General features: G+C 43.7%; 2 protein-coding genes across 2 annotated transcripts; both read right to left on the reverse strand.

Moving 5' to 3' along the window:
• col9a1a (collagen, type IX, alpha 1a) lies at positions 1-20,084 on the reverse strand. The gene is made up of 32 exons (XM_069665612.1): positions 19,927-20,084; positions 19,010-19,084; positions 18,234-18,272; positions 18,060-18,122; positions 14,930-14,983; positions 14,758-14,793; positions 14,610-14,633; positions 13,437-13,490; positions 13,250-13,303; positions 13,131-13,163; positions 11,431-11,487; positions 11,274-11,327; positions 10,930-10,983; positions 10,741-10,794; positions 10,374-10,427; positions 10,243-10,296; positions 10,098-10,151; positions 9,849-9,902; positions 9,690-9,743; positions 9,552-9,596; positions 9,415-9,468; positions 9,280-9,333; positions 8,437-8,490; positions 7,017-7,088; positions 5,269-5,304; positions 5,126-5,170; positions 3,848-3,880; positions 3,423-3,569; positions 3,125-3,179; positions 2,711-2,899; positions 1,842-1,919; positions 1-973 (listed from the first exon to the last, which is right to left on the reverse strand). The coding sequence occupies exons 1-32, from the start codon at positions 19,999-20,001 to the stop codon at positions 768-770; spliced, it is 2,064 nt and encodes a 687-aa protein (XP_069521713.1). The 5' UTR covers positions 20,002-20,084; the 3' UTR covers positions 1-767.
• Positions 20,085-21,014: 930 nt separating this feature from the next.
• Positions 21,015-23,860, reverse strand: LOC138594501 (E3 ubiquitin-protein ligase TRIM21-like). The gene is made up of 2 exons (XM_069665613.1): positions 23,746-23,860; positions 21,015-23,058 (listed from the first exon to the last, which is right to left on the reverse strand). The coding sequence occupies exon 2, from the start codon at positions 23,054-23,056 to the stop codon at positions 21,416-21,418; it is 1,641 nt and encodes a 546-aa protein (XP_069521714.1). The 5' UTR covers positions 23,057-23,058; positions 23,746-23,860; the 3' UTR covers positions 21,015-21,415.
• Between the last annotated feature and the right edge of the window lie 205 nt (positions 23,861-24,065).

A 24,065-nucleotide genomic window follows, 5' to 3' on the forward strand; every position in this document is an offset into this window, starting at 1 on the left:
TTTAATATTTCAATTAGAAAACTATCAAATTTAAAAACAGCACCGGTCATTAACGTCGATCTTGTCAGGTTACGTTTGTAGGCTGAAGTGTCTTTAAGCTGTTAATTAAAGGATTTCCTGTTTAATTTGTATTTTGTAAGTGCAGTCCTGGTTGTTGTCGGCCGCACCCGTCCATACAAAACATGCAAGAGGTTATCAAAATGTGTTTATTTCCTCCTTTGTACAACTCGAAGATGTCACCTTGAACCTTGATATAATAAATAAGAAGTCATATAAAACTGCCAGCCGCCCTCCAGTCACAGAAACAACAGTCGTCATGAGAGAGAAATCATCAAACATGTCCTACACGTGGAGGAAAAGGGATTTAAGTGGAAACACAACAAAGATACTCACAAACAAACTGTACGTCGTCCAGCAGTATAATTTGCGTATTGACACATTTACAGAAACATACAGAAACTTCAGACTCGTCTTGTTGCTTTGATAGAAATGGGGCTGCTAGGTTTGTACAGAAACAGTGAGTTCTTCTGGACAGTACAGAGATGGCAAAACTGAGGTAAAATTAAACTTTGTATGTAAAGAAGCTTCAGAAGGAGAGGTGTGCTGTTCAGTGTCCTCCTTTATAACCGCAGAGACGCTTCAAAAGAACAAAATCCAAATGAGAGGAGCAAAGAAAAAAAGGAAATACAAACCAAGTGACAAAAACCCAAACGGGCAGATCTGCTGGCGTCTCCTTCAGTCTCTCAGTTTTCCGCTGCGGCCCCTCCTCACATGTCACTTGGGCCCTTCATGCCGGAGTCCTTTGCAGAAACCGGCGACGCCACCATGGGCAGGATGCACTGTGACGACTCACAGTACCCGTTCAGACCGGGGGTGCCGGGAGGCCCGGGAACGCCCACTGCTCCGGGAACGCCGCGGGGTCCTCGCTCTCCGTCACGGCCGTCTTTACCGTAATCTGCACGACCGGGATTACCTGAGGGAAGGAGGTAAAGATGAAAATAAATCTTAATTAAGATGTTATTTATTTACTGAAATAGCCAAACAGTTCATGAGATATCACCTTCGGAGTTTAATCCAAAGGCAGCTGGACTTGGTTGAAGAAGAGAAACCTCTTCAAGAACTTCAACCACGTCCAGTTGTCTTTGGATTAAACTGAACGACCGAGAACCCTCACACAGATACAGCCCCTTGATTGCAAAGCTACGGAAGCCCTAAGCGGACATGCATCTGTACACTTTATTTTCTCCGTTTTCAAGTGATCACGAGTCATTTCCTTGACTTATTTATCTCAGCATAACAAGCTTGTTTTCCACTATGACAGATTAATTTATCTCGTTATCTCAAGATAATAAAGCTAGTTTACTCGTGATAACGGGATCATTTCTGTCGATGTCGTAAACACAACAACAGGCTGCTCACTGTGATGTCACAGAGCAGGACACGCCATGCTGCCATCGCCCACACTGATGAGGTCAGGTCAGCCTGTTTCTGTGTTTGTTTGGTTCAGCTCTGGGGATACGAGTTATGATCATCTGAAGTAAATAAATGTATGGATGGTCCGCTTAGGGCTTCCGTACAAAAGAGCAATTCACTGAAACATAAACCCTATCTGTCAATCACTGTCAGATACGTCTTGTTTACGTACTTTGATCACACAGTTCCTGACTCCTGCTGACTTAGTAGCTATTTGTTGTCTTATTTTTACATATTTTGGAGTGAAAATAAAAAATGGGTTCAAAGACAGTTTTTGGAAATGCTCCAGTAGATTGAGAAGATAAAGTTCCGGCTGTATATGGTGTCATGATTTGTTGTAAACTCTTCATGTCATTCCTGTCACTTACCTGGCAGACCGGGGGCACCTGAGTCTCCTTTGGGTCCTCTGGCTGTGGGGCCTCTGTCCCCTTTGTCACCCTGATCACCTGTCGACAGGAGACATACCCAGGAGGATTACACATAATTGAAGTTACCACATTTAGCAGGAGTTCACGCTCAGACTTCACACCTCATCTGTTCCTTCATTAGCATTAAGATGAACCTGATTGGTCCCTGAGGAGGGGGCGAGTCACCGCAGCACCAAAGACAAGAGGAGAAACATAAGAACACATGGAATAAAACCCAAAGGTGTACAATCATCTGTTTCCCTCCCGACCTGAAGAGATTGTTGTACTTTTATTAACTCAATTCCAGTTCTTTAAATCAAGGTGTTCGATTTCAGGTAAATTATCATGTGACTGCAGCAAACAATAAAAGAGAAAAGCAAATATATTGAAATGTCGGCAATCTGTGTTTTTACACCAGAGACTGTTTAAAAAGATGGCCGACATGACAGCTCCCAAACCCTCTCTGTCGCCCCCTGCTGACTGGCTGCAGTATAGCTCATAAGCCCCGCCTCCTCCATGTTAACAGATGGGACATGAGTCAAATTATAAAATCTAAATACACGTCAAATACATTTTTCTCAACATTTCTTAGATTCATTCAGACAAAACGAAATGATTGGATGGCATCAGATACTTTTAAAATGAAGCGTCGTCTTGCTGGATTCTCAAACGTTCCCGACACCAGCTTTCAGAAAGCGTCTCAATTGGAGGAGTAATACAAGGCCGGAATAATCGAATACCGATACCAATGCTTCCTGTCTTTATAAGATGGGTTCTGTTATTTGGAGGAGGGCAGTGTGTCAGCATTTACGAGGACTCTCGAGTCTTACCTCTAGGTCCTTTGCGACCCATCACCCCGGCTGGCCCTTTCAGACCAGGCAGTCCCCGTGATCCGGTGTGTCCGGGGAAACCGTTCTCTCCGGTGGATCCTGGAGGTCCAGGTGGGCCGGGGGGGCCCGGTAGTCCGGCGATGCCCGACTCCGGTCGGCTCAGGCTAGCTGCTAGCTGGGCCAGCTGCTCTGTGACGCAGGAGGACATGTTGGACATCCGTTACGTGTGGGTGATGTCAGAAACAGCTCAAATGATCACCTGTTTGATATCATCACATTATGTTCTATAGATCGGCCTGTGGTTTCAATTCTAGACAAGTACCGAGTAAATCACATGAAACAAACAGTTAAATAATGATGAAGTATTTTATGAAGGTATGGGGCTGTGACGTAGGCAGAAGATGAGACACTTACCTTGCATTACCCTCATGCAGACTTGTTTGATGTGTGTGTCTGTTGGTGACTTCCCCTGAAACAAGGATCACAGTGATGAGACACTCATCATTTCCTCACCGTGAAGCTCTTTGTAGTTTGACTAGAACACGATTAAAGCAGTTTTTCTGAGCTATGCAAACAGACCTGAAGGACTGCCTGAGTGAAGCCAACATATTTAAATCTATAAAACCATAAAACACTTAAAAACAAAGACGAATCATCGGCTGTGGTTCAGGAGGAAGCTGTCACACAGCCGTTCAGAGGTTAGTCGTCTCACCGATGCTCCCTGCCCCCCCGGCAGGCCTGGTACCCCCATGTCGCCCTGCATGCCTCGGGGTCCCGGCTGGCCCTCTTTGCCCTCTTTGCCCTGCTGCCCTCGGCTGCCCTCGGGTCCTTTGTTTCCCGTCTCCCCCGGTGGGCCTGTCTGAAATCAGCAGCAGGTAGACGCTAACATTTAGGATAACTTAAATACTGCACATATGATAACCTGACAAGAATATTCAAGGTCAAAGGTCAAAGGAAGGGTTGAGATTATAAAATAGAGGGAAACTTTTCTATGTCCTGTCGTTGCTTTTCAGTTAATTCTTACAAATAAATCAGCAGCTGATTATTGTCCTGTTATGATGTAAACAACAGCAGGTAACATATCAAACACCTAATGAGAGACAGTCAGTCAGCAGAAGTGTTGGGAGGTGAACATACCGCTCCTTTCTCCCCTGGCTCTCCTTGATCTCCCTGGAAGAAAAAGAAGATATGTTACTGATGTCAGTAAAACAAATGAGACGACCTCAGACTTTGTCAGACTTCCTTCTTATGTCTCTTCTTCTCCTGCTCAATCCATCGTTTGTTTTGTCATTTCCTGTTTTGTTTTGTGTCACACATCTGGGGCTCTTTGAACCTGAAAGAGGTCGGCACCGCTTTGCTTCGGTTTGCAGGCAGAACGACGTGTGTGTTGGTCGTAATGGTTTTTGTCTGCTCTGCTCTTTTTCCCCCCTCCCTTTTCTCTTCTCCTCTCCTGCAGGGCTGGTGTGTGACGGGGGGCGTGGCTGGCTTCACCTGCAGCAGGCAGACTAGACACACCTGATCTTTATCAACTCATCAGACCTTCCTCTACTTAAGCTTGGCTTCAACTTCTCTTCGACGCCAGATAATTCCAATTCCTTTGATAGATGCTGACGTCGTGAAGTGTTTTTCTCTTTCGTATTTTCTGATTGTGCTCTTCTAACTCGTGTTTTCCCGTGTTCGCAGGTCTGCTGAGTTGCGTGCCTGCCTGCATTTTTTGCCTGCTCTGAGCCTGAGCATTTCCATGTATCTGGTCCTCGTGGTGTTACATCGGACCGGCGAGTCTCCAGCCAGCCTCCCGTCGCCACAGCTTATTTCTTCTTCCTTTTTACTTTTTACCGGAGTCCCGTCTCTGCTTTGGGGTCTAAACAGAACCTGACCATAACAGTTTGCGAGGATTGTCTGGGCTGACACTTTCTGCCCAGGCACGGTGGTGCAGTGGTTAGCGCTGTCGCCTCACAGCTAGAGGGTTCCTGGTTCGAACGAAGAAGGCCTTTCTGTGTGGAGTTTGGTTCGCATGTTCTCCCCGTGCATGTGTGGGTTCCCTCCGGGTACTTCGTCCCTCAGTCCAAACACATGCTCGTTAGGTTCATTGACTCTAAATTGCCCGTAGGTGTGAATGTGAGCGTGAAAGGTTGTCTGTCTGTATCTGTCAGACCTGTGATTGACTGCCGATCAGTCCAGGTGTAACCCCGCCTCTCGCCCAATGACAGCTGAAATAGCCTCCAGCCCCCCCCCACACACAAGAGACGTACCGACACAGGTAAGGGGCCTATGTGTGGTGTACGAGACTGTGGTTTAGTGTTCGTGTCTCTTGTGCCTCTCGTCTTTGTCCTCTTGGTCAGCTTGTTTCAGAACGACTGTTTCTGCTTCACCTGCACAGAAACAAAGCAGGTGTTTGAGTCGTCGATCACTCACCAGGTCTCCGCCCTCTCCTGGCGTTCCTTCAGCTCCGGCACCTCCCTGAAGTGAAGATGTAAGACAGATGTTTTGTTCTCCAGCTCAGCACTGCTTGATCTGCCACAGAGTTTTAACAGAAGGTGTGATATTAAAAGTCTTACCTGCTCTCCTTTTGGACCATCGAGACCGACTGCACCCTGAGAAACAAGAACATCACGAGTATTTAATTGATATCTGTGGCATCTTTTCTTACAGTAATGATATAATGTAGTGAGGCCTTGTTTTCCTGACCTTTGTCTAGATTTCACCCGGCCTTGTTATCAGGTATGATTGGACTTCTACGTCACACTTTAAAAACCGAGCCTCGTGGTCTTTACTTACTCGGTGTTCATGATTTTGTTCTCCCTTTTTTTGGCCACTTGGGGGCGGCAGACACAGATTTTGAACACAGCATTGATAAATATTTTAAGTTGCTTTAATAGCTGTTTAGTTGCCTGTTAACAACTCTAACGGTAGCAACATGATTAATTTAATGTTGTGGCTTACGGCCTTCATCAGAGTCGTTAGCATGCTTGAGATTAGTGCGCCTTAAACTCCTGTCCTTCAGCGGGGCTCAGTGGAAGGTCCTGGCTGCTGTAAGTGGACCCTGGAGCCGTGGAAACATGAACACCTCTGACCTTAATGATACTGATGCTGTTGATGATGCTGACACCGAGGATGTTGTTAATTAGGATATTCATGATGATGATGATGACTATGTTGACCTTGTTGCACTCTGCCTGTTGGCTGTGTGTCCGATCGCACTTGAAGCTGTTTGTCGGCTCTTCCTGACTCCGCCCCCTCCTGTCTCGATCGTTGCTTGTGTTGTATTAACTCTCAGATGTACGTCGCTTTGGACAAAAGCGTCTGCTTAATGAAATTGTAACATTGTAGCTTCAGTAAGCAGATGTTAGGTGTACCTTTGCCTACTGCAAAGTTTCATAGGGGTTGGACATTGGTCTGTAATTTGTAGGATGTATTTGATGCTGCAGGACAAGCGGTTTAAGGAGGGTGCTTGCAATTTTCGTTGCAGCAGTTTGGATGTTGAAGCACGACTGGACCTCTGTGCACCAAGTGAAGTTCGTCACTCTAGCCTGCGATCACCCGCTCCCTCCGTCCCCCCTCCCTCTGTGTGCGGCAGCTCTCCCCCTCTCTGTGCTGCGAGTCTGCACCACACTTTCTATGATATCATATTATTATATGATCAGTCTGATGAAGGAGACTGAGCCTCCGTGTTTACAGGTGGTCACTGAAGACGCATTCGAGGGGCTCGTTAATGCCAGGTGTGAACTGCTGAGCTTAGAGCTGTCCACATGTTGATACCCGGTCTGAACGTCCTCAAAGAAACGGTTAGATGAGTTTGGTGTGGAAGAACTCGAGTGGCCTGCAGAGAGCCCTGATTTGAACAACCTTTAAAGGCTTTATAACGCTGTTTGTGAGCCAGGCCGTCTTGTTCTTCAGAGCAGAACCTTACAGATGATCATGCAGAGGAACAGGCAGTGATTCCCTCTGACACAATCCAACATCTCCACAGATAAGGGGGTCCGAAGGGGGACTCAATATTAAGCCCGAGGTTTTGCTCAAAGGAGCGATGGTCACTGTTTTCTGGTCAGAAGGTGTCACCTGTTGGACTTGTTTGAAGATGGCATCAACACATTCCCACCAAAGCTCCACCTAAATTTACCCTTGTACATTTGCAATCAGCAAAAATGATAAAACATCAGTTTGGACTGTAGAGGGAGGCCTTTACCCTTTCAAGCATTTCTACAATATAAGCAAAGGTTTGGAAATCTAGAGCCTATTCTCTAGATTAGATTAGATCTCTCACTTTTCAAGAGTGCTGTTGAAGCAGTCGTTTTGTGTCTCTTACCCTGTCGCCCTTCTGGCCACGATAACCAGCAGGACCAGGAAGTCCTGGAAGGCCTGGATCCCCTTTGCCTCCCTGTTAATACACACACACAAAACAAACCTTTAAATACAAAGATCGACTGTGTGACGTTCAGAAAGCTTCACCTGACCCAACCGCAGAAGAAATAAAAACATTGCTAGCTTCACATCATCTGAGCGGTGAGCCTCGACCCCTCCGCCCTCCCTCGTGTGTTTCTGGGTGTGTGCGGGCACTGATTGAGGTGTACAGTGGGCCGACGGGTTTTTAGGCATTCCTGGGGAACAGAGAGCTCTTTCAGGGCTTCTCAGCTTCTTTTCCTGCCCTGAATCCGCCCCCCCCTGATCTGCAGAAAACCCCTTCAGATTTCTGTAACAAGGGGCCATTCATGCTCGCTCACCGGTGGATTAGAGACTTAACTGCAGGGACAGGAGTTCATAAGAGCCCTGCCACTCTTTAATAAAAGCCTGGCACAAGGCTTCAGTTCCCAGATACTGTACTGGAGTTTATCTTGGTGAAAGATCCTCGTGTTCAATAATACGCTCAGGATAGTAGAACGGATTTGTAGAACGGATTCGGCTCAGCAGGCACTGCTTCTTGATGCATCCATGGTCTGATTTTCATGCGTATCTTTCCCCATAACAGTTTTACAATAATCCCTTTGTCTTCCTCTTAGGTTTAATCAGTGTTCACCCGTGTATTTTGTTTTCACCTGGCGGCAGGAGATCTCAGAAACTCACAAAAACATCATGGAAAGATTAGAAAGTGATAATTACATCTTATAAAGAACAACTTCTTCTTTCAGCTTTTTTTTAATGCCATGTGCTGATTATCATTCCTCACATCCATCTTTATAAACTGTCAGAGAAAGAGAGTGGATTATACTGTAAAAATGTGTGTGATGAGCTGTTTCCAGTAAGCTCTTGTATTAACCACCAGTTTGGCACTAATGGTGACAGTATGTAGGCGATCATCATGAGGTGTCACTAGTGTCTGCTCAATCTCGGAAGCCTGCTGATCGGTGATTGGTCAACACTACTCTGGACTACAAGCCTACTACAAACGGAAACCAGAACACTTCTCGTACTAAAAATCCGCCCTGCCCGCAAGGTGTCTTAATCTCTTTTTAAAATAACATTAACCTCGGTATAACAAAGAGAGTGGCACCTCTAACTAAAGTTTGGAGTACCACAGGGTTCTATACTGGGGCCACAACTTTTATTGGACGTTATTGAGACTTTTCTTTGAACCAGCTTTGGAAGATGTTCATCTTTGTCCAACTGTAACTTTTCTACAAAACAGAAGATACTTCTCCTGTACAGCTGTACTTCCTGAGTTTTCCTGCGTCAGTCATTCGTGTGTTGTGGTGTCGAGGTTTTATTCTTCAGACTCTCTCAGGTCTTACCCTGCCTCCCGGTAATCCTGCAGGCCCCAGATGTCCTCGCTCTCCTCGTTCACCCTGAAAGGGAGAAAAGAAGAAGCTGAATCTGGGAAGGAATCACAAAAAGATGCCTCAACGTAACTTTACACAAATAAGTATTTGAAATGCAGAAAGAGAATACACTTTATATTTCGTCTCATTTGCTGGCCAGAATAACACCCATGAATCTATTGTACGTGTGTTTTATGGCTTTAATCTGGCAGCTTTCATGTCACACTTTCAGAGACTTCAGCAGCAGCTCTTGCAAACTCAGTATCCTTCTGGACAGTGTGATGCACCTGAATTTGTAACCTGGATTATATTGTTTCTGATGAGTGCAGATTATACAAAAATGCACGATGACAACGTGTTCTGGCCGGTGTTCAGAAAAAGAAACACACTTTATGACCTCTGGTGAGTCTGGCTGATCCTCTCAAGCTAGCTTTACTCCCGATCTTTGAGACAAAGGATATATTATTTGTTGGAAACTCACTCAACCCTCACTGTAGCCTTTCAGAAACATGTTCTGTATGGTGTTTTAGCCTCTCTAAATCAGAGTTAGACCAGATTTTCAAGCTACATATGCAATCTTAAGAAAGAAAGTAATGCTAACCACCTGCAAATAGTGTTCTGCATTATTAGATTTCATGCCTTTAATTCTAATACATTGTTGGGCTGTGCATGTGTCATGTAGGCACGGTAGACTGTGAGATAGTTGGCTATCTGCAGGTGCCTTATCATCATGAGTGAAGAGGAGGGTGGGGCTGATAACAAACATGTATTTCCTGTCTCATGAGGAAAACTTTACGTGAACTGTAGATGACTTACTGGTCCTCCTCTGGGTCCGACAGGCCCCGCCTCTCCCTGCTCGCCACGCTCGCCCTGCAAACAAACAAGATTAAATCTAATTATTATCAGAGATCCGGAAACACAGTAAACGTACAAAAAATCCAATGGACTTACTTGTTTCCCTGGAGACCCCATCAGTCCTACCACACCTGGATCACCTGTGACGCCCTGGTGACAAATAGAAACAGCACAGTTGAGGGAGATATCAACACATGAGCGTCGGTAGAAGTAGAAATATCTGTTGACCGTACATTTACACCACCATGGCCTTTTTGTCCATAAGCTCCTGGCACACCCTGCACGACGAAAACAGAATCAACATCAGATCTAAAATCTCACAATGTTAATGGAAAATTAGGGACATTTTTGGGGTCAGAGGTCACACTTACAGGAAGTCCTTGTGGGCCGGCATCACCTGGAGCCCCACTTTTTCCTGGAAGACCCTAAAAACAAGAAAAAACAGGGGATTTTTTTAACTGAAGGAACACTTATTAAAATCCTTTGAAGTGTTCTGTAACATGTTTTAAAATATGATAGATGTTTGTGACCTTTGAGGCAGGAAGTCCGGGTATTCCCTCACGGCCGTCTGGACCAGGAAGGCCCTGTCGACGAGCGAGAGGAGAGGTTTGTATATCAGGCTACAGAGACATGTCTCTGTTTAAATAAAGACAGCATGTTATTTATGACACAGTGAATCACCTGCATACGCACGGCTGCAGGTGATTCAGTGTTTAGGTTTAGCTAACAAATAAAGTGTTTAGGTTGGAAGAATAGGGTTTGAAAGAGGTGGTGCTCACAGCCTCTCCTTTCGGCCCTGGTACTCCTCTGATTCCAGGTGGGCCGACGTCCCCCTGTAAAGACACAAAGAAGGAAACAAAGATCAGCATCAGGTGTAAACTTGTATCACTTTAGTTTTCGGCTTGGTTTGTGTTTAAGTCATACCTGCACTCCTGCTGGGCCGAGCTCACCGATGGCTCCTCTTTGGCCGCGATCTCCCTAAAACATTTGTTATCAGTATTTCATCTGAATAATAAGGAAGGAGGTGAACAGAGGTGATAACGACGAGCACTCACTGGACCTCCCTGGATTCCCAGAGGACCGACGTCACCAGGTTTCCCTCGAGGTCCCTGTGTGTGGACGCAGAAAAGATTAATCTGTATTCATATAAAAACATCTCTTTAAGAGGTCAAACTGAATGAGCCACGAGCTTTAAAGTTTCTTTTGAAGGCAGCATGTGACTTTACGAGTGCTTTCTAGTTTGGGCTTTTATTTTGAAATGCTGGCGGCTGGCCATGGTCCTGATTAAGAGTCAGTGTAGTCTTCTCTTAGATCTGATTGTGTCACTAAGTAATGTTTCAGCCTGTGGGGTCAACATTATGGACGCATTTATTTACTTATCCATTTAACATCTCTGCAGAGTGTGACCTCGTGACCTCTTACCCTGTCCCCTTTGGAGCCAAGTATTCCTGGGAGGCCTCTTGCTCCACCTGGACCCTAAAATTACTCAGCGGACAGAGGAGAGAGAGAAATGTCCATGTTAACATGTTTAATGTGGAGGAGTCGTCTCATCTGAAGCAGGTCACATGTGGAGAGAATATTTCAGAGAGAGAGAAAGGTGAAATATTTTACTGGTAGGCCTTGAGCTCCGACGTCACCCAGAATTCCTTGGTCGCCCTCCTCGCCCTGAAAGAGGACAAATTTTTCATCAGAATTATTTGGTTTTGGAAAAGCTGCAGAAAGCACACAACTTGGTTTACAAGAAAGTGTAAATAAGCAACAAAATTCTTCTTCTTCTTCTTCTAACTTCTAACGTCTTATTCTAGCAGCTTTGTGCACAGGTGATAAACTCTACAGCGTGTGGATAAATCGGTTTCAGTCCACGCCTTTATCAATCAAGAAACAAAGTCTTTGCAAGTTTTCTGTTGCAGGAATAATTCAAAGATTCTGCACCCTGTGAGAGGAGAGGATGTTACCTTGTGTCCTTGTCTTCCAGGCTCACCAGATTCACCCTTAACTCCTTTGTGGCCCTAAAGATCAGAAGAAAAAGTTAAAGGAGAGAAAAACAGGCCAATGCTAAAGCTAACGCTAATGCTAGATGACATAAAATAATGATAATGATATTTCTCTTACTTTCATGCCGGGGAGACCAGAGTGTCCGTGCAGACCGGAGGGGCAGGCGTTGGGACACTGAAAAACACAACAGCCTATTTGAGGTCATGGTAGAGCCCTGCCACTAGGGGGCTCCACTGACAGTGACCCCCTGACCGAGATAGCAAAAGAAATCTGTCTTTTGGAGTCATTAATACGACGGCGGGTTAGGGCCATTGTAAAGAATAAAAACAGAGCTTGAGTAGAAGAGAAATATTCTGAGATTAAAGTCGTAAATTTGCCAGAACATGTGGCAGGTTTGTGAGATTATGAAGTGATACATTTGCTTCTCTGGACACCCCTCAAGCTTGAAGGCGCTCAGTATCGTCGTCAGCCACCTTGGGGTGTTTGTTTGTTGTCTAAGCCTCCATCGACACGAAAAAGCGTCTGAAACCACTGATTTAAAGTCGTTTTGTATATGTTTTGTCTGTAATGCAGGTTTGTTTCCTCTCAGTCTCCGTCATGAGGTCGTAGGGTCACTGTCATGTGCGATGGTAACCCCTGGGGCAAACGGGGAGCATAGAAACGTGTGTTTCTGCAGCAGAGGGTCGCTCAGTCTTTCTCCTCGATGAAGTCTGCTTCTTGTGCGCAGAGAAAATTAATATGTTCCGAGCTCTGTGCCACGCACGCCTGTGTGAGCAGCAGAGCCAACAGGGCAGAGAAGAGACACAGGTGAACCAGAGGGAGGGGGCCCTGACTCTTTGGGGGGTCGCGGCTCATAAAGGTTTCTATAAACACGATTTTGTTTCTCATAAATTTGTGACTTTATAATCTCATAATGTTTTAGTCATATCTGCACTGTTGTCTTTAGTTTGAAAGCTTGTTTATGCAGAGGAGAAGTCCCAACATTAGATCCATCTTCATACATCCTGAGCAAACGAAACTGTTGAAGTCCAGCTGACTTTGTGATCTGGTTAAAACATTTGGAAAAAAGCTGATAAGAAGCTGATGGAGAAGATTAGCATGGCCCCTTGAGTAAGCATGACACGCGAAATCGTGAAGCATTTCTGAATTCCCCCCCCGGGATTAATAAAGTATTTCTGATTCTGATAAATTGACCTTAGGTGACCTGAAGTTTGTGTTTCTCACAAGTTTATGACTTTATAATCTCATAAATTTGCCTTTTTGTTCTGGCAAATTTACGACTTTAATCTCGTAACTTTCATGTTTTTTCTCTGAATATTTCTCTTCTCCTCCGGCTCTGTTTTTTTACAGTGGCCCTAATACACCGCCGTACATTAATATCATATAAAGAGGAATATAAATAAGAAAGACTTGATTTTAAAGGGTTGCTGGCTGGCAGCAGTTTCTTAACTGTCAGATTTCAGAGCTTACCAAGAGCTCTTGAACACACCAGTCTGGCTTTTAGTTGTATTACAACACAACAAAAACAACAAGACAAATAATGAGAGTTGTTTTTACATTTTGCCGACACGTACTGAAAAAAAATGGCTGCCTGAAAAGAAGGAAACAAAAAAATGCATTCAAACTGAAGACGCTTCTGACCCGAGCAGAGTTTCTTCTTCTGTTATGTTTTTAACAAACAGATTGTTTCCTATCAGTCGTGAACCATCCTAAGTAAAGTAATAAAGCTTGCAGTTCTAACATTTCACATCATATGAAGTGTTTAGTGCTCTAAAATGATATGTCTGTGAATGAGATTACTTTGGGGTCAAACTTACCAGGTCCTCGCCCTGATACACGCCTGGAGGACCCTGGAGAAAACACAATATGATATGTTTATAATCAGAGGCCCTCGGTTGTGTTTAACAGCAGAGGAGACAGAAGGTGTGATATTTACCCGCGGCCCTGCAACACCAGGTAGACCCACTGGACCTCTCTTTCCTCTCGCTCCCTGAGAGAGAGAGACGACTCTTTATTATTCAATATCTTTATTCTTCTTATCTTTTGATATCTGAAGTTGATCATGTTTATTTTAACGTAAAACATGATAAACTTTACATAACTCAAATGATGACTGTACTCACAGGTGCTCCAACTTTGCCCAGTTCACCTGGGAGCCCGTCTGTACCTGGAAGACCCTGTGAACAAAGAGCAGAAATGCCCCAACTTCTTTTGTAATTAAGCCCCAAACACAATAATAATAAATACATATTCTGACAATAATCTATTTTAACAAGTATATTTCACTGCCCTACATTCTGTTACACTTTACAGCCATGTTACAGAGTAACTTAACACTGTGTGAATACTTGTTTTTGCTGACCTCTGGTGGTTGAAGCTCTTAACCCACTGCAGTGATGTAGGTGTGTACTAGGGGGGTGGTCAGTGTTACAAAGTAATCCGTTAGAGTACTCTGATTACTTTGTTGTTGTAACGAGTAACGTCACGCGTTAGTTCTGCAAGTCAACTAATCTGATATTGAGTTACTTTTCATAAACAGTAATCTGTTACTGTGAAATAAATCACCGTATTTCTCTTTTCCTTTTGTCTCCACAGAAACAGAAACTCCCTGAAGCTCTGTTGCTGTTTCTCTCCTCCTTCTTGGCAGGTCGCTGCGCACCAGCAGAAGGTAAACACAGCTGTGTCAGTGCGCATGTGTAGCTAGCTAACTCAGCTAGCAAGCTGTCAGAGAGGACAGCGTTTACTTTGTGTAAATATTCACATTATTCTGAAAGTTTGGGTGAAAGAGACGAGAACAACATGACGGTGAAATGTAAGCTGTGTCTGGAGGAGAAGTGCTCGTCAGCTGTGAAGAGCTCGACTTCAAATGTGAAGAAGCATCTGCAGCTAAACACAGCTCCACAACACTGGTGGGACTGAGAGCCTGTGTTGTCATGGAAACAGCTGTGCCTAACGCTGTATGCCTCTGCCCAGTTCACTGTCAGACTGTGAGCATCATAAACAGCTGTAAAGGTTATACTGCGTCTGTCAGTCCTGTTATCAGGCTGCAGAGTTACAGATTATGGGCTGTAAACGAGGTGATTCAGAGACGGTAGAGTCGATACATTGAAAGGTAAACGTACAGCAGGCTACACGCCGTCCTGACAGTATGACCCATATGTAGAACGAGTCACAAAGGGGGTTTACTTTACGTTACTTTACTCAGCAGGTAACGCAGATATGTGCTGACGGTCTTTGAAAGCTAGTGGAACCAACCCTTACAGCACCAAGAGTGTGATGTTAGTTTAGGTACTCACGTCAAGCCCGTCAGGTCCGACACCCTGCAGAGAGATGGACAGAGTCAGACTGAAACTGATCAACAGAATTAAAGACATTTCAAGGAGTTAAATCCACACTTGTGATCAATCAAATCTGTGTTATTCTGATATTGATATTCGTACTTACAGGCTCCCCCTGAGGTCCACGTGCTCCTGGATCTCCCTGAAAACAGACAATGCTCAATCTGACATCAAAAACAACAGACTACAGCAGGTGTTTTATAAACAGAGTTTAAGCATTAAAACTGAGATCTTTACAGAAAGACTAATTCATTAAAATGTGTTAGAAATAAACATACTTTTGGTCCCTGTAGGCCCACGGTGCCAGGATCTCCTGGAGGTCCAACAGGTCCCTTCAAACATGACAGAAAAACTCAGCCCATAACATTGTTTGTTTTACATAGAAGCACTGATAAAATGGTAAAATTGTCGTACAAATAATAAAGTTTCAAGTTAATAATTCTGATTTCATGCACTCAGTTTTGACTTATACTATAATATGATTAATTTGAACCAATTATCAAGTCGAAATACTGATACACTGTTAGTCTGTCGGTCCCAAATGTCTTACAGGTTTAGTGTCTCATAATTTTATGTTTGATTTCCACTTTATTAGGGAAAAATTGAAAGTATATTGCAGCCCGCATAAGAGCACTAAAGTTGAATTACATTGTTTATTGTCCCCAAGGAGCCATTTGGTTTGCAACAGTAGCACACACAAGCAGTACACATCATGACCATTAGCATTTACTAATAACCAAACACAGGTATAAAAATAACAACCCTCAACCAGACACACTATATCACCATGAAACTCGGCCTGAGCTGGTCTGTCATCAGAAACTTTAAGGATAACTTTGGTCTTATTTTTGTATCTTTGGCCCTTCGTTTCTGTTGGTTATGATAAATCCACTCATCAGAGTAAAGTCTGGAAAAAACTGCGATAATCAATAAACAACAATAAAGTGAGATGATCGGAAAGAAACACAAAAACTTTCAGACAGATCAAATCAGATTATCTAAACGGGTAAGTTCCTCTAATTGACCTGAACCAGAGGGATTCCAACAAAGTATTAGGTCAAGTTTAGGTTGTTTTGTTACTTTAATCAAGGCTGTGGTTGTGTGTATGGTTGTCAATATTCAAATGTAATTTTACTGGAAATCTTCTCTCTGACTCTGGCACCCAGATAATAATGTGAATAACAGATGCACCTTGCTAAATATTCAGCTAGCTCTAGGCTGCTAACTTTTTCTCCCCCTTCCCTCCTTCCTTTCCAGCTCCATCCTTCTGTCCCATTATGGCAACTTCAGTCTGTATCTGCAGACACGCTGCCTTCTTCCTGTATTTTCTCAGGATGTGTTCGAAATGCTGTACTGCATACTACATACTGCATACAACATACTACATGCTACATGCTACATACTACATACTATATACTGCATACTGTGTTCGGCGGTAGTCTGTAGTATGGAGGAGCTTTTGACATTAATTTTGCAGTATGCTACGCAAGGAGGAAGTAAACAATAACCGCCGCTTCTTTAGCTATAGCGCCCCCTTCTGCTGGTATGCTGCTGCCCATCATTTAAACTGCCACTGTGACGTTCCAGCGCTTTGCATTGTGGGATACAGTAGGCGAGGTAGACTGGTCTGATGCATACTGGAGATTTTTTCCGAATCAGTACAACATCCGGGCATTTTTGGCATCCTGCACATTTTACTCATGCTACATTTTGGCCAAATCAGTACGTACTGCTAGTATAGTATGGCATTTCAAACACAGCATTATTATGCAGTATTTGGGACGGCTGCAACTTCCAGTGCATAGCACTGCAGTTCCTCGAATGGCCACTTGAGGCTTATTCCAAAAGCGAGTCAGTTTCCACTGAGCTCCATGTTATAATGCCCACAGCAGAAGTAAACATGTTTACAGCCTGGTACAAAAACTGCTTAGATCTCTACAGCTCTGTATACTGTACAGGAAGTGAATAACTCGGGGGCGTGGCTACATTGAGTGACAGGTTGATGCCAGCTGTCTGCTTGTTGGTAACTCAGCTAAATTGAGATGAGTTCTAGCTCCAAAAAAAAACAAGATGCCAAACTTGAAGCTACAAAATGATAGTCCACAAACCGACGAGTGACATCATGGTGACCACGCCCACTTTTTCTTTACAGTCTATTACAACATTAGGCAGGGTTTTAGGATCTAGGGGAGTTTTTAGGGGAGGAGGGGCTAACAGATCCTATTCTGTATTTAAATGCATAGTTATGGGTGCAGATCTACATCTACAGCTTCTTTCCTTTATGTCTGACCATCTTACTGCTTTGCACCACTTTTACAGCATCCCCAGATCTCTATTTGATTGGGTCAGAACAATGTCAAAAGCAACAAAAACAAGAGTTGTAATTTAGAATTAAAGGTCGATGGGAAACCAAAACAGTGCGATGTTCAATACTTCCTGATACTGGACACTACAGCGAGCATTATCCCTTACTTAATTGACACCCTGCAGCCAATCAGATTTAACTATTCACCCAGACAATGGTATAAAACAGAACTATCTCACACATAAATTAGAAACTTTGAACAACTTATGAAGCATTCTCTGCCTGCATTCCTCTTTGAAGGCTCTTTAAAAGTAGGTGTGGCCTTCCATTCATCCTGTAGCCCCTCCTCTTTTTGACCTCCTCTATAAATAACCCTCAAAACAATCTTCAGCCGGTCAAAGGCATCAACAATCAAAGAGGTTTTCAGACAGTTATAGCAAACAGTAGACCCCCCAAAGAAAGGTGAAAATATCCCCTCAGTTAATTTGATGTCTCATGTTTCCAGATCCAACCTGCCTCCACAGTGCAATGCATTCTGGTCTATTTAATGTTACTGTAAGTATAGAAACTGTCTCTCTTCAGCCCACATGAAGCTCTGAATCTGTGTGTCTGTTCTCAGCAGCGTCACCGCAGCAGACGGCAGACACACTGAGTCCTTTCTGCACCACCTTCACCAGCACACGCTCTCTCCTGTCAGCCATCTCCGGGCAGCCGATCCCCCCGTGCACACCCCTCCATCTCACACAAAAAGACCCCTGTTTCTGTCAGGAAGCTACTCCACACTCTCCCCTAAATAACCAGATTGATTTATACAAGGAAGGGGGTTTTTTTTTCACTCAGAGGAAGCCAAGACAAACTGCTCACACAGCAGCAGATCTGAACGTCTCAGGTCCTCCAGCTCAGATCTTACAGACATTCACTACATCCTTTTAACAGAGGGTTTAACCTGCAGGGAACAAAGTGACTCTCATCTGGTGGATTAAAGCAAAATCTTTAAGAGACAAACCTACAAGACCAGCTGTAAAAAACCTCTCTTAGAAAGACCAGCCACGACCAAAACCCACCACTCTGTGCCCGATGTTTTAACATGTTGTTTCACTTACATCTGCGCCGGGAAGTCCTGCAGCTCCAGCAGCTCCGTCTTTGCCGTTATCACCATCAGCCCCCTGGAAGCAAAAGTTTACCTCATGTTAACAAACATTGATTTTGGTGCTAAAATCCCAAAGTCTTTTATTGTATATTTCTGCTTGTGAAAGAAGGAATTAAAGTCCACTTACTGGTCCGCCGTTCACTGTGGAGTCTACTCCTCTGTCGCCCTGAAGAAACATGAAGGAAACGTTCAGATGATTGAAAGCACTAAATCTGTAAATGGAAAATCAGAGACTATTTGCTTGTTACACACGGTGTTCGGGCTCAAGTCCATTTGTGTGTTTTTTCTGGATGATCTGAGCTAACAGTTTGTGCAATGTCCAACAAACCGTTGTTATTGACTGCCTGATTCCAATGTCCTACAGTTAACGCTCTGAGATTATGTTTTCTTTTAGGCCAAGCTACTTTTTGAGCCTAAATCTTATTCCACAAAGTGTTAAGAGGGCTTGAAAGGAGCATTCAGACCCCATATTGAGAAGACTCTTTGCTATTTAAGGTGCATGTGGGGACACTTTAACACGTGATCTTAGTAGTTCTAAAATCCTGGCTGAGGTCCCGTGGCTGGATATTTAGGTATTAAGAAAAACAGCCCTTTTTTCTGTGCAAATATGATACATATTTGAGTTGTAATCTTCAAAGAGCCAGTAGTGCATTTACCTTTAATCTTTTAGTTCTGTGTTTTTGCATTCACACGTGTCAGTTAACGTGAGATTAGAAGTGTCACAACAGTGTTTCCAGTGAAGGTAAAGCCAGTGAGGATGTATGAAGTGATGTGAGGACCTTCATTGTTTCCTCCTTCTTGTCTAAATCCCGCCTCACTGTTCTCTGAGCGGATTAATCCAGAAATGAACCGATCAGCTGCTCTGACCCACATCTGAAGTTTATGACTGAAACTGTGACTCACATCGATGCCGTCCACTCCGGGGACGCCGGCTACTCCTGGTGGCCCTGCGGGGCCTCTGGGACCGACCGGGCCCCTCTGCAAAGCAAACACGAAAATCAGTTTGTTTTTTTTTCTCTCTGAAATTCATCTGTTAATATCATCCAGTGCTGCTAGTGTGAAGGGCAGCGCACACAGAGTCTCATTGTGTGGGTGAACGTGAGGGGAAAGGTCATGAAACTAAACCTGGTTTCCCATTTTAGCCCCATACCCTCTAAGTAAGTGCATGTGTTCAGATTACTGCTGCTGCATGGACCTTATTGGTGCCAGGTGTGCACAGCGGCATGAATGGACCAAAGTTTGGAGACAAGATAGAAATCAAAAAATCACAAAATATTGAAATATTGAAGATGTTGTTTTTAAAAAACATATGTTTTTACAGTTGAAACACATTTTAAATAAATATATATATATATATATTAAGGCTCAGACAGTAATATTTTGTCAAATCCAGTATTTACACATTTGAGTTGCTAAACATGCAGAAGGAATTGATTAAGATTTCATCAAAATGTATAAAAGTATTAATATCTTACTATAGCAACACACATATTTAGTTTTAAAATGATAAAATGGTGAAAAAGAATTAGTAAAAGAACATTAAGGTACAATATGTAGAGGTTTTATTAAGCAACACAAAAAAAGCTCAAAGTGCCAACAGGAATAAAAAAGTAAAATACCATAGGAGCTCTAAAATATTCTCTATTTATTATATTTTTAAGACACACAGTAAATATAGAGCTCTATTAATCTCTCTATAAATGCCTCCTTGAGCTCCTCAGACATGCTATAATCACCCATTACAATATAACTGTATTTTACTAGCGATTCCTGTCCTCCAGGAGAGGAAGCAGAGAAAAAAAGGAGCACCTATGTCTCACCTGAGCGGAGCAAATCAGCACGATTTGCAGTAAAATCACCAGCAGAGACTCTCGACACATCGTGGAGAGAGCCATGGTCTTCCCAGGGCCGAGGAAGACGCGGAAAAGTCCCTTTTTCCCAGATTAGACGGGGCTCACGGACGGTCCACCTGTCAGTCTCCCCCCTGACTGAAACCGCTCTGGCTGCTGGAAGGGGAGGATGTTAGAAAGTCCTGATTATTCATGAGACGCCGAGGCTCTGCGCGAGGAGGAGGAGGATGGGGAGGAGGAGGGAGGCACTTCTACTCTGAAAGTTAATCAAGTTTGACTCCTGCAAGCACAGTGGAAACTGACTGTGACAGAATATTGTTTGTATTGTCCTTTTTTCCTTCAGGATGTAGACTGAACATATTTCTGCAATTTAAAATGTTCAGAAAACTGGAGTTAAAGAAGAAAAGTGGGGGCTGGGATTTGAATGGAATAGAAAATAGGTTAGAATAGATTCGTCATATCTTAAAGATAAGACAAATTAAGAAATCAAATGCAATCAGTGGAAGAGGTAATCAGATCCTTTAATAGGTAAAAGCACTATGACAATACTCTGCTTATGTGAGTCCTGCTTTTACTCATATAGCATGTTTTTAAGTCATATTACAGCTGCATTCATGTTTCTGTTGTATTTTACTGCTGTAGATGTTTAAGTTAGGGCTCATTTTGACAACTATATATACTGCTGGGTAGTTTATTCTACAGCAATGCATCAAATTGTATAAGATCATCATATGTTTGTGGCATCTCTGTCCTGTGAGAACCATAAATCCTTCAAAAATCCACTTTTCATGAGCTCAGAAACACAGCCTAGTCTTTGTAGCTTTGTACTGATGCATTCTTCAGCTAATCCCAGGAGGAGTGAAATAGTTTATTCAGTTTAAGAAGTAAGAGAATTTCCTAAACTCACAGAGGAACACTTAATCCTTTAGTTAACTGCTCACATTTGAATACATCAATGATACTGAACACAAAAGTAACACCTAGAATAAACATTCAGGGCTTTGATACAAGACAGATTTTAATAAGTCAAGAACACAGAAAAACACTCACATCCAAGATTTTTCATTTGCTTTGATTTCTTTTAATAAATGTTTGAACAGTTAGTTTCCTAAACTTAGTAAAGTCACACCATGTGCCCAAACCCATCATGTAATCTGACCAAACAATTAAAGTCTGCACAGATTTGCATCCTGAACACCTCAATGCCTCACTCCAGTAAAACCTGTTCTTGTTATAATGTTTATAAAGACCTGACGTTGGAATAAATGTCCACAAGTTTGATTTGACAAGTTCAATAATCAGCATGAAGACCAATGTGTTGCAGCAGTGAGTAAAAATGATCAATCTGACATCATAATGAAATGGAATAGCTCAATCACTCTGAATCACAACAAACAGATCAATGATTATGTTCTTTGAATGAATGGTGCGAGCTCAAACACACAATCAGATGATTGTTCTACTTAGTGACAGGAGAGATGATCAGAGGGGCAGAGTTTTTACCTCCATCATTATTACAGGGAGTGAAGTATGGGAAGAGTTTCTCTGTGAAGGAGCAGTCAGTGAAGGAGTAGATCAGAGCTGCAGAGTCGACGTCACAGAAGGAGACCAGACCCTCCTCATAATCCACAAACACCCCCACCTTCTCAGGCGGAGACTTCAGAGAGAGACGGACTGGAGGGTCAGCAAGAGCTGTGTACTCATTTCTGTTTCTCAAACATATAGACCAATAACCCTCCCCAGGTCTCAGTGTGATGCCTCCCTTCCTGTTGATCGACTCTCTGGCCACTCCTAAAACCCACTCAGTCTTTCCTTTAACCTGAACCTCGAAGTAAAATCTGCCTGAAGAGAAACTCTGCTTTGCTAACACAAAGCCATATTTAGAAAATCTCTCTGGATTGTCTGGAAGCTTCTTCTTCACATCACCATGATGAACTTGTTTTCCATCATCAGACAGGATGAGTTTACGATGTGCTGTATCAGGATCAAGAGTCACATCCGCTGCATACTGCTGGACTCTCTTCAGCTCAGCATCCAGCAGCTTCTTCATCTCTTCCCTGAGTGTCTCCTCCAGCTGAGCCACAGCTCTCACCACAGTCCCCTCATGTGGCTTTGGGCTGAAGGTGACCTCTGTCCAGTCTTTGGGTGGTGGCTCGTTGATGTTTAGGGACTGGACTCTCTGGAGAAGATGGAGGTGGTCTTCAGAGCGTGAGAGTTGCTCCACCTCAGAGCTTCTCTTCTTCAGCTCAGAGATTTCCTGCTCCAGCTCCTTGATGAAAGCTTGGGCCTGTTTTTCTCTTGTTTCCTGCTTCTGTTTGATCGTGTCCATGAGCTCGGCCTGGCCTCTCTCAACAGACTCCTTCAGAGCGGTGAAGACTCGAACACCTTCTGCTATCTCTCTGTCTGCATCTTCCTTACTGAGGTCGGCTGAGCGTTTGACCTCGTCAATCTTCAGGTGTCTCTTGTGGATCATCTGCTTAATGTCAGCCTCTGTCTTCCCCAGCTCGGCCTTCTTCTCTTCATATTCTTCCTTCAGAGGAACAAACTCATGTGTCTTGTGGTCTAAAACAGAGCAGAGCACGCAGACACACGTCTGGTCGGTCTTACAGAACAGCTCCAGAGGTTTATCGTGCTTCGTACACATCCTGTCCTCCAGGTTCTCCACAGGGTCGATCAGCTGATGTCGTTTCAGGCGTGAAGCTGTCAGGTGAGGCTCCAGGTGAGTCTCACAGTAGGAGGCCAGACAATCTAAGCAGGACTTCAGGGCCTTCAGTTTGGTTCCAGTGCAGGCGTCACAGAGAACTTCTCCTGGTTTGGACACTTGTTGCTCTGAGCTGCTGCTGCCGGCTTCCTGTTGAGCTTTGTCTCTGAACTGAGCGACCATCTCAGAGATGAAGGTGTTGACGTGCAGCTCAGGTCTGGTGTTAAAAACCTTCTTACACATTGGACACAGGTACTGGTCGCTGGTGTTCCAGTGTTCAGTGATGCAGTTTTTGCAGAAGTTGTGTCCACATGACGTGGAGACAGGATCAGTGAACACATCCAGACAGATGGAGCACAGAAACTGGTCTTCAGATAACTGATAGTTTGCAGCAGCCATATCTACACATGTAGAGAGAACAAAGAACAGAGTTGATTTAAAACACACAATTATTTGTTGACAAAGAGGGAGATGTCATTATTGTTCTCTGAAGTATTATTTGACCTAATCACCACATCAGAGTCCTCACATAAGGAATCACTAAGCTGTGAACTAAGTTAGAATTAGAAATAAAGTGTTTTGACTTGAACTTTCAGAGCTGTGAGCATCAACACACAATTTAACCACATTGGCTGCTCAAGCTAGGTATACTAGCATATTTGTCCTTTCATGTTGTGCACAACAATTTTTATTGCAGAGATTTCCCAACAAAGCCGGTTCACTTTTTATATCCTTCTGCTTTCTTCAAAGTAAAAGCCTCATGCTGGTTCTCTGGTGGAAAGCTTTTATTGTGAAACAGCCAGAGGAAGTGGAACGTAATGTGACGTTAGGAAGCTATCAGTAAACAGTAATACAACAACATGATAGAGTCACAAGTCACTGCCGTCCTGAGAACTGACTCACAGAGTTTGTTTAAAGGAGTTAAAGTGGGCTAATGTGCAGTTGGCAGGTGGACAAACAGCCGCAGTTAAACTTGAATCAGTTTGACAGGTATGACATGAAAGGAGAGTAACTTCCTGTCTGAGTGGAGCTGGATTTTTGTGTCAGTCCTGGTTGTTGAAAGTGTAAATCTCCTCAGCTGTACTCACCGGTGTTTCACAGAGACTCTGCTGTGTGGTTGAGAAAGATCTGATGAACTCAGCTTGAATTTTCTTCCAGAGAAAAGCAGAGAGTTGTCCTGACTGCTGCGTGGCTGCTGTTCTGTTTCAGACGTTCACTTTCATTTCTGCAGAGTGACGTTGAAGCTCACCTCTCTCAGGTGTTGCTCCGCCTCTAACTGCAGCTCTGTTGGTGTCAGGTTTTGTTTCCTCCCTCTGTTACACGAGATTATTGTGAATGAATGAAGCTGAATTCTGTTTTGACACTGACTTCTTGCTCCAGAGCTTTTGACCGTATCACACAGTCTTCA

Source organism: Semicossyphus pulcher, unplaced genomic scaffold, assembly GCF_022749685.1.
Source record: "Semicossyphus pulcher isolate SPU_LCO1_2020_fin unplaced genomic scaffold, fSemPul1.0.p SCAF_17, whole genome shotgun sequence".
Lineage (NCBI taxonomy): Eukaryota > Metazoa > Chordata > Actinopteri > Labriformes > Labridae > Semicossyphus > Semicossyphus pulcher.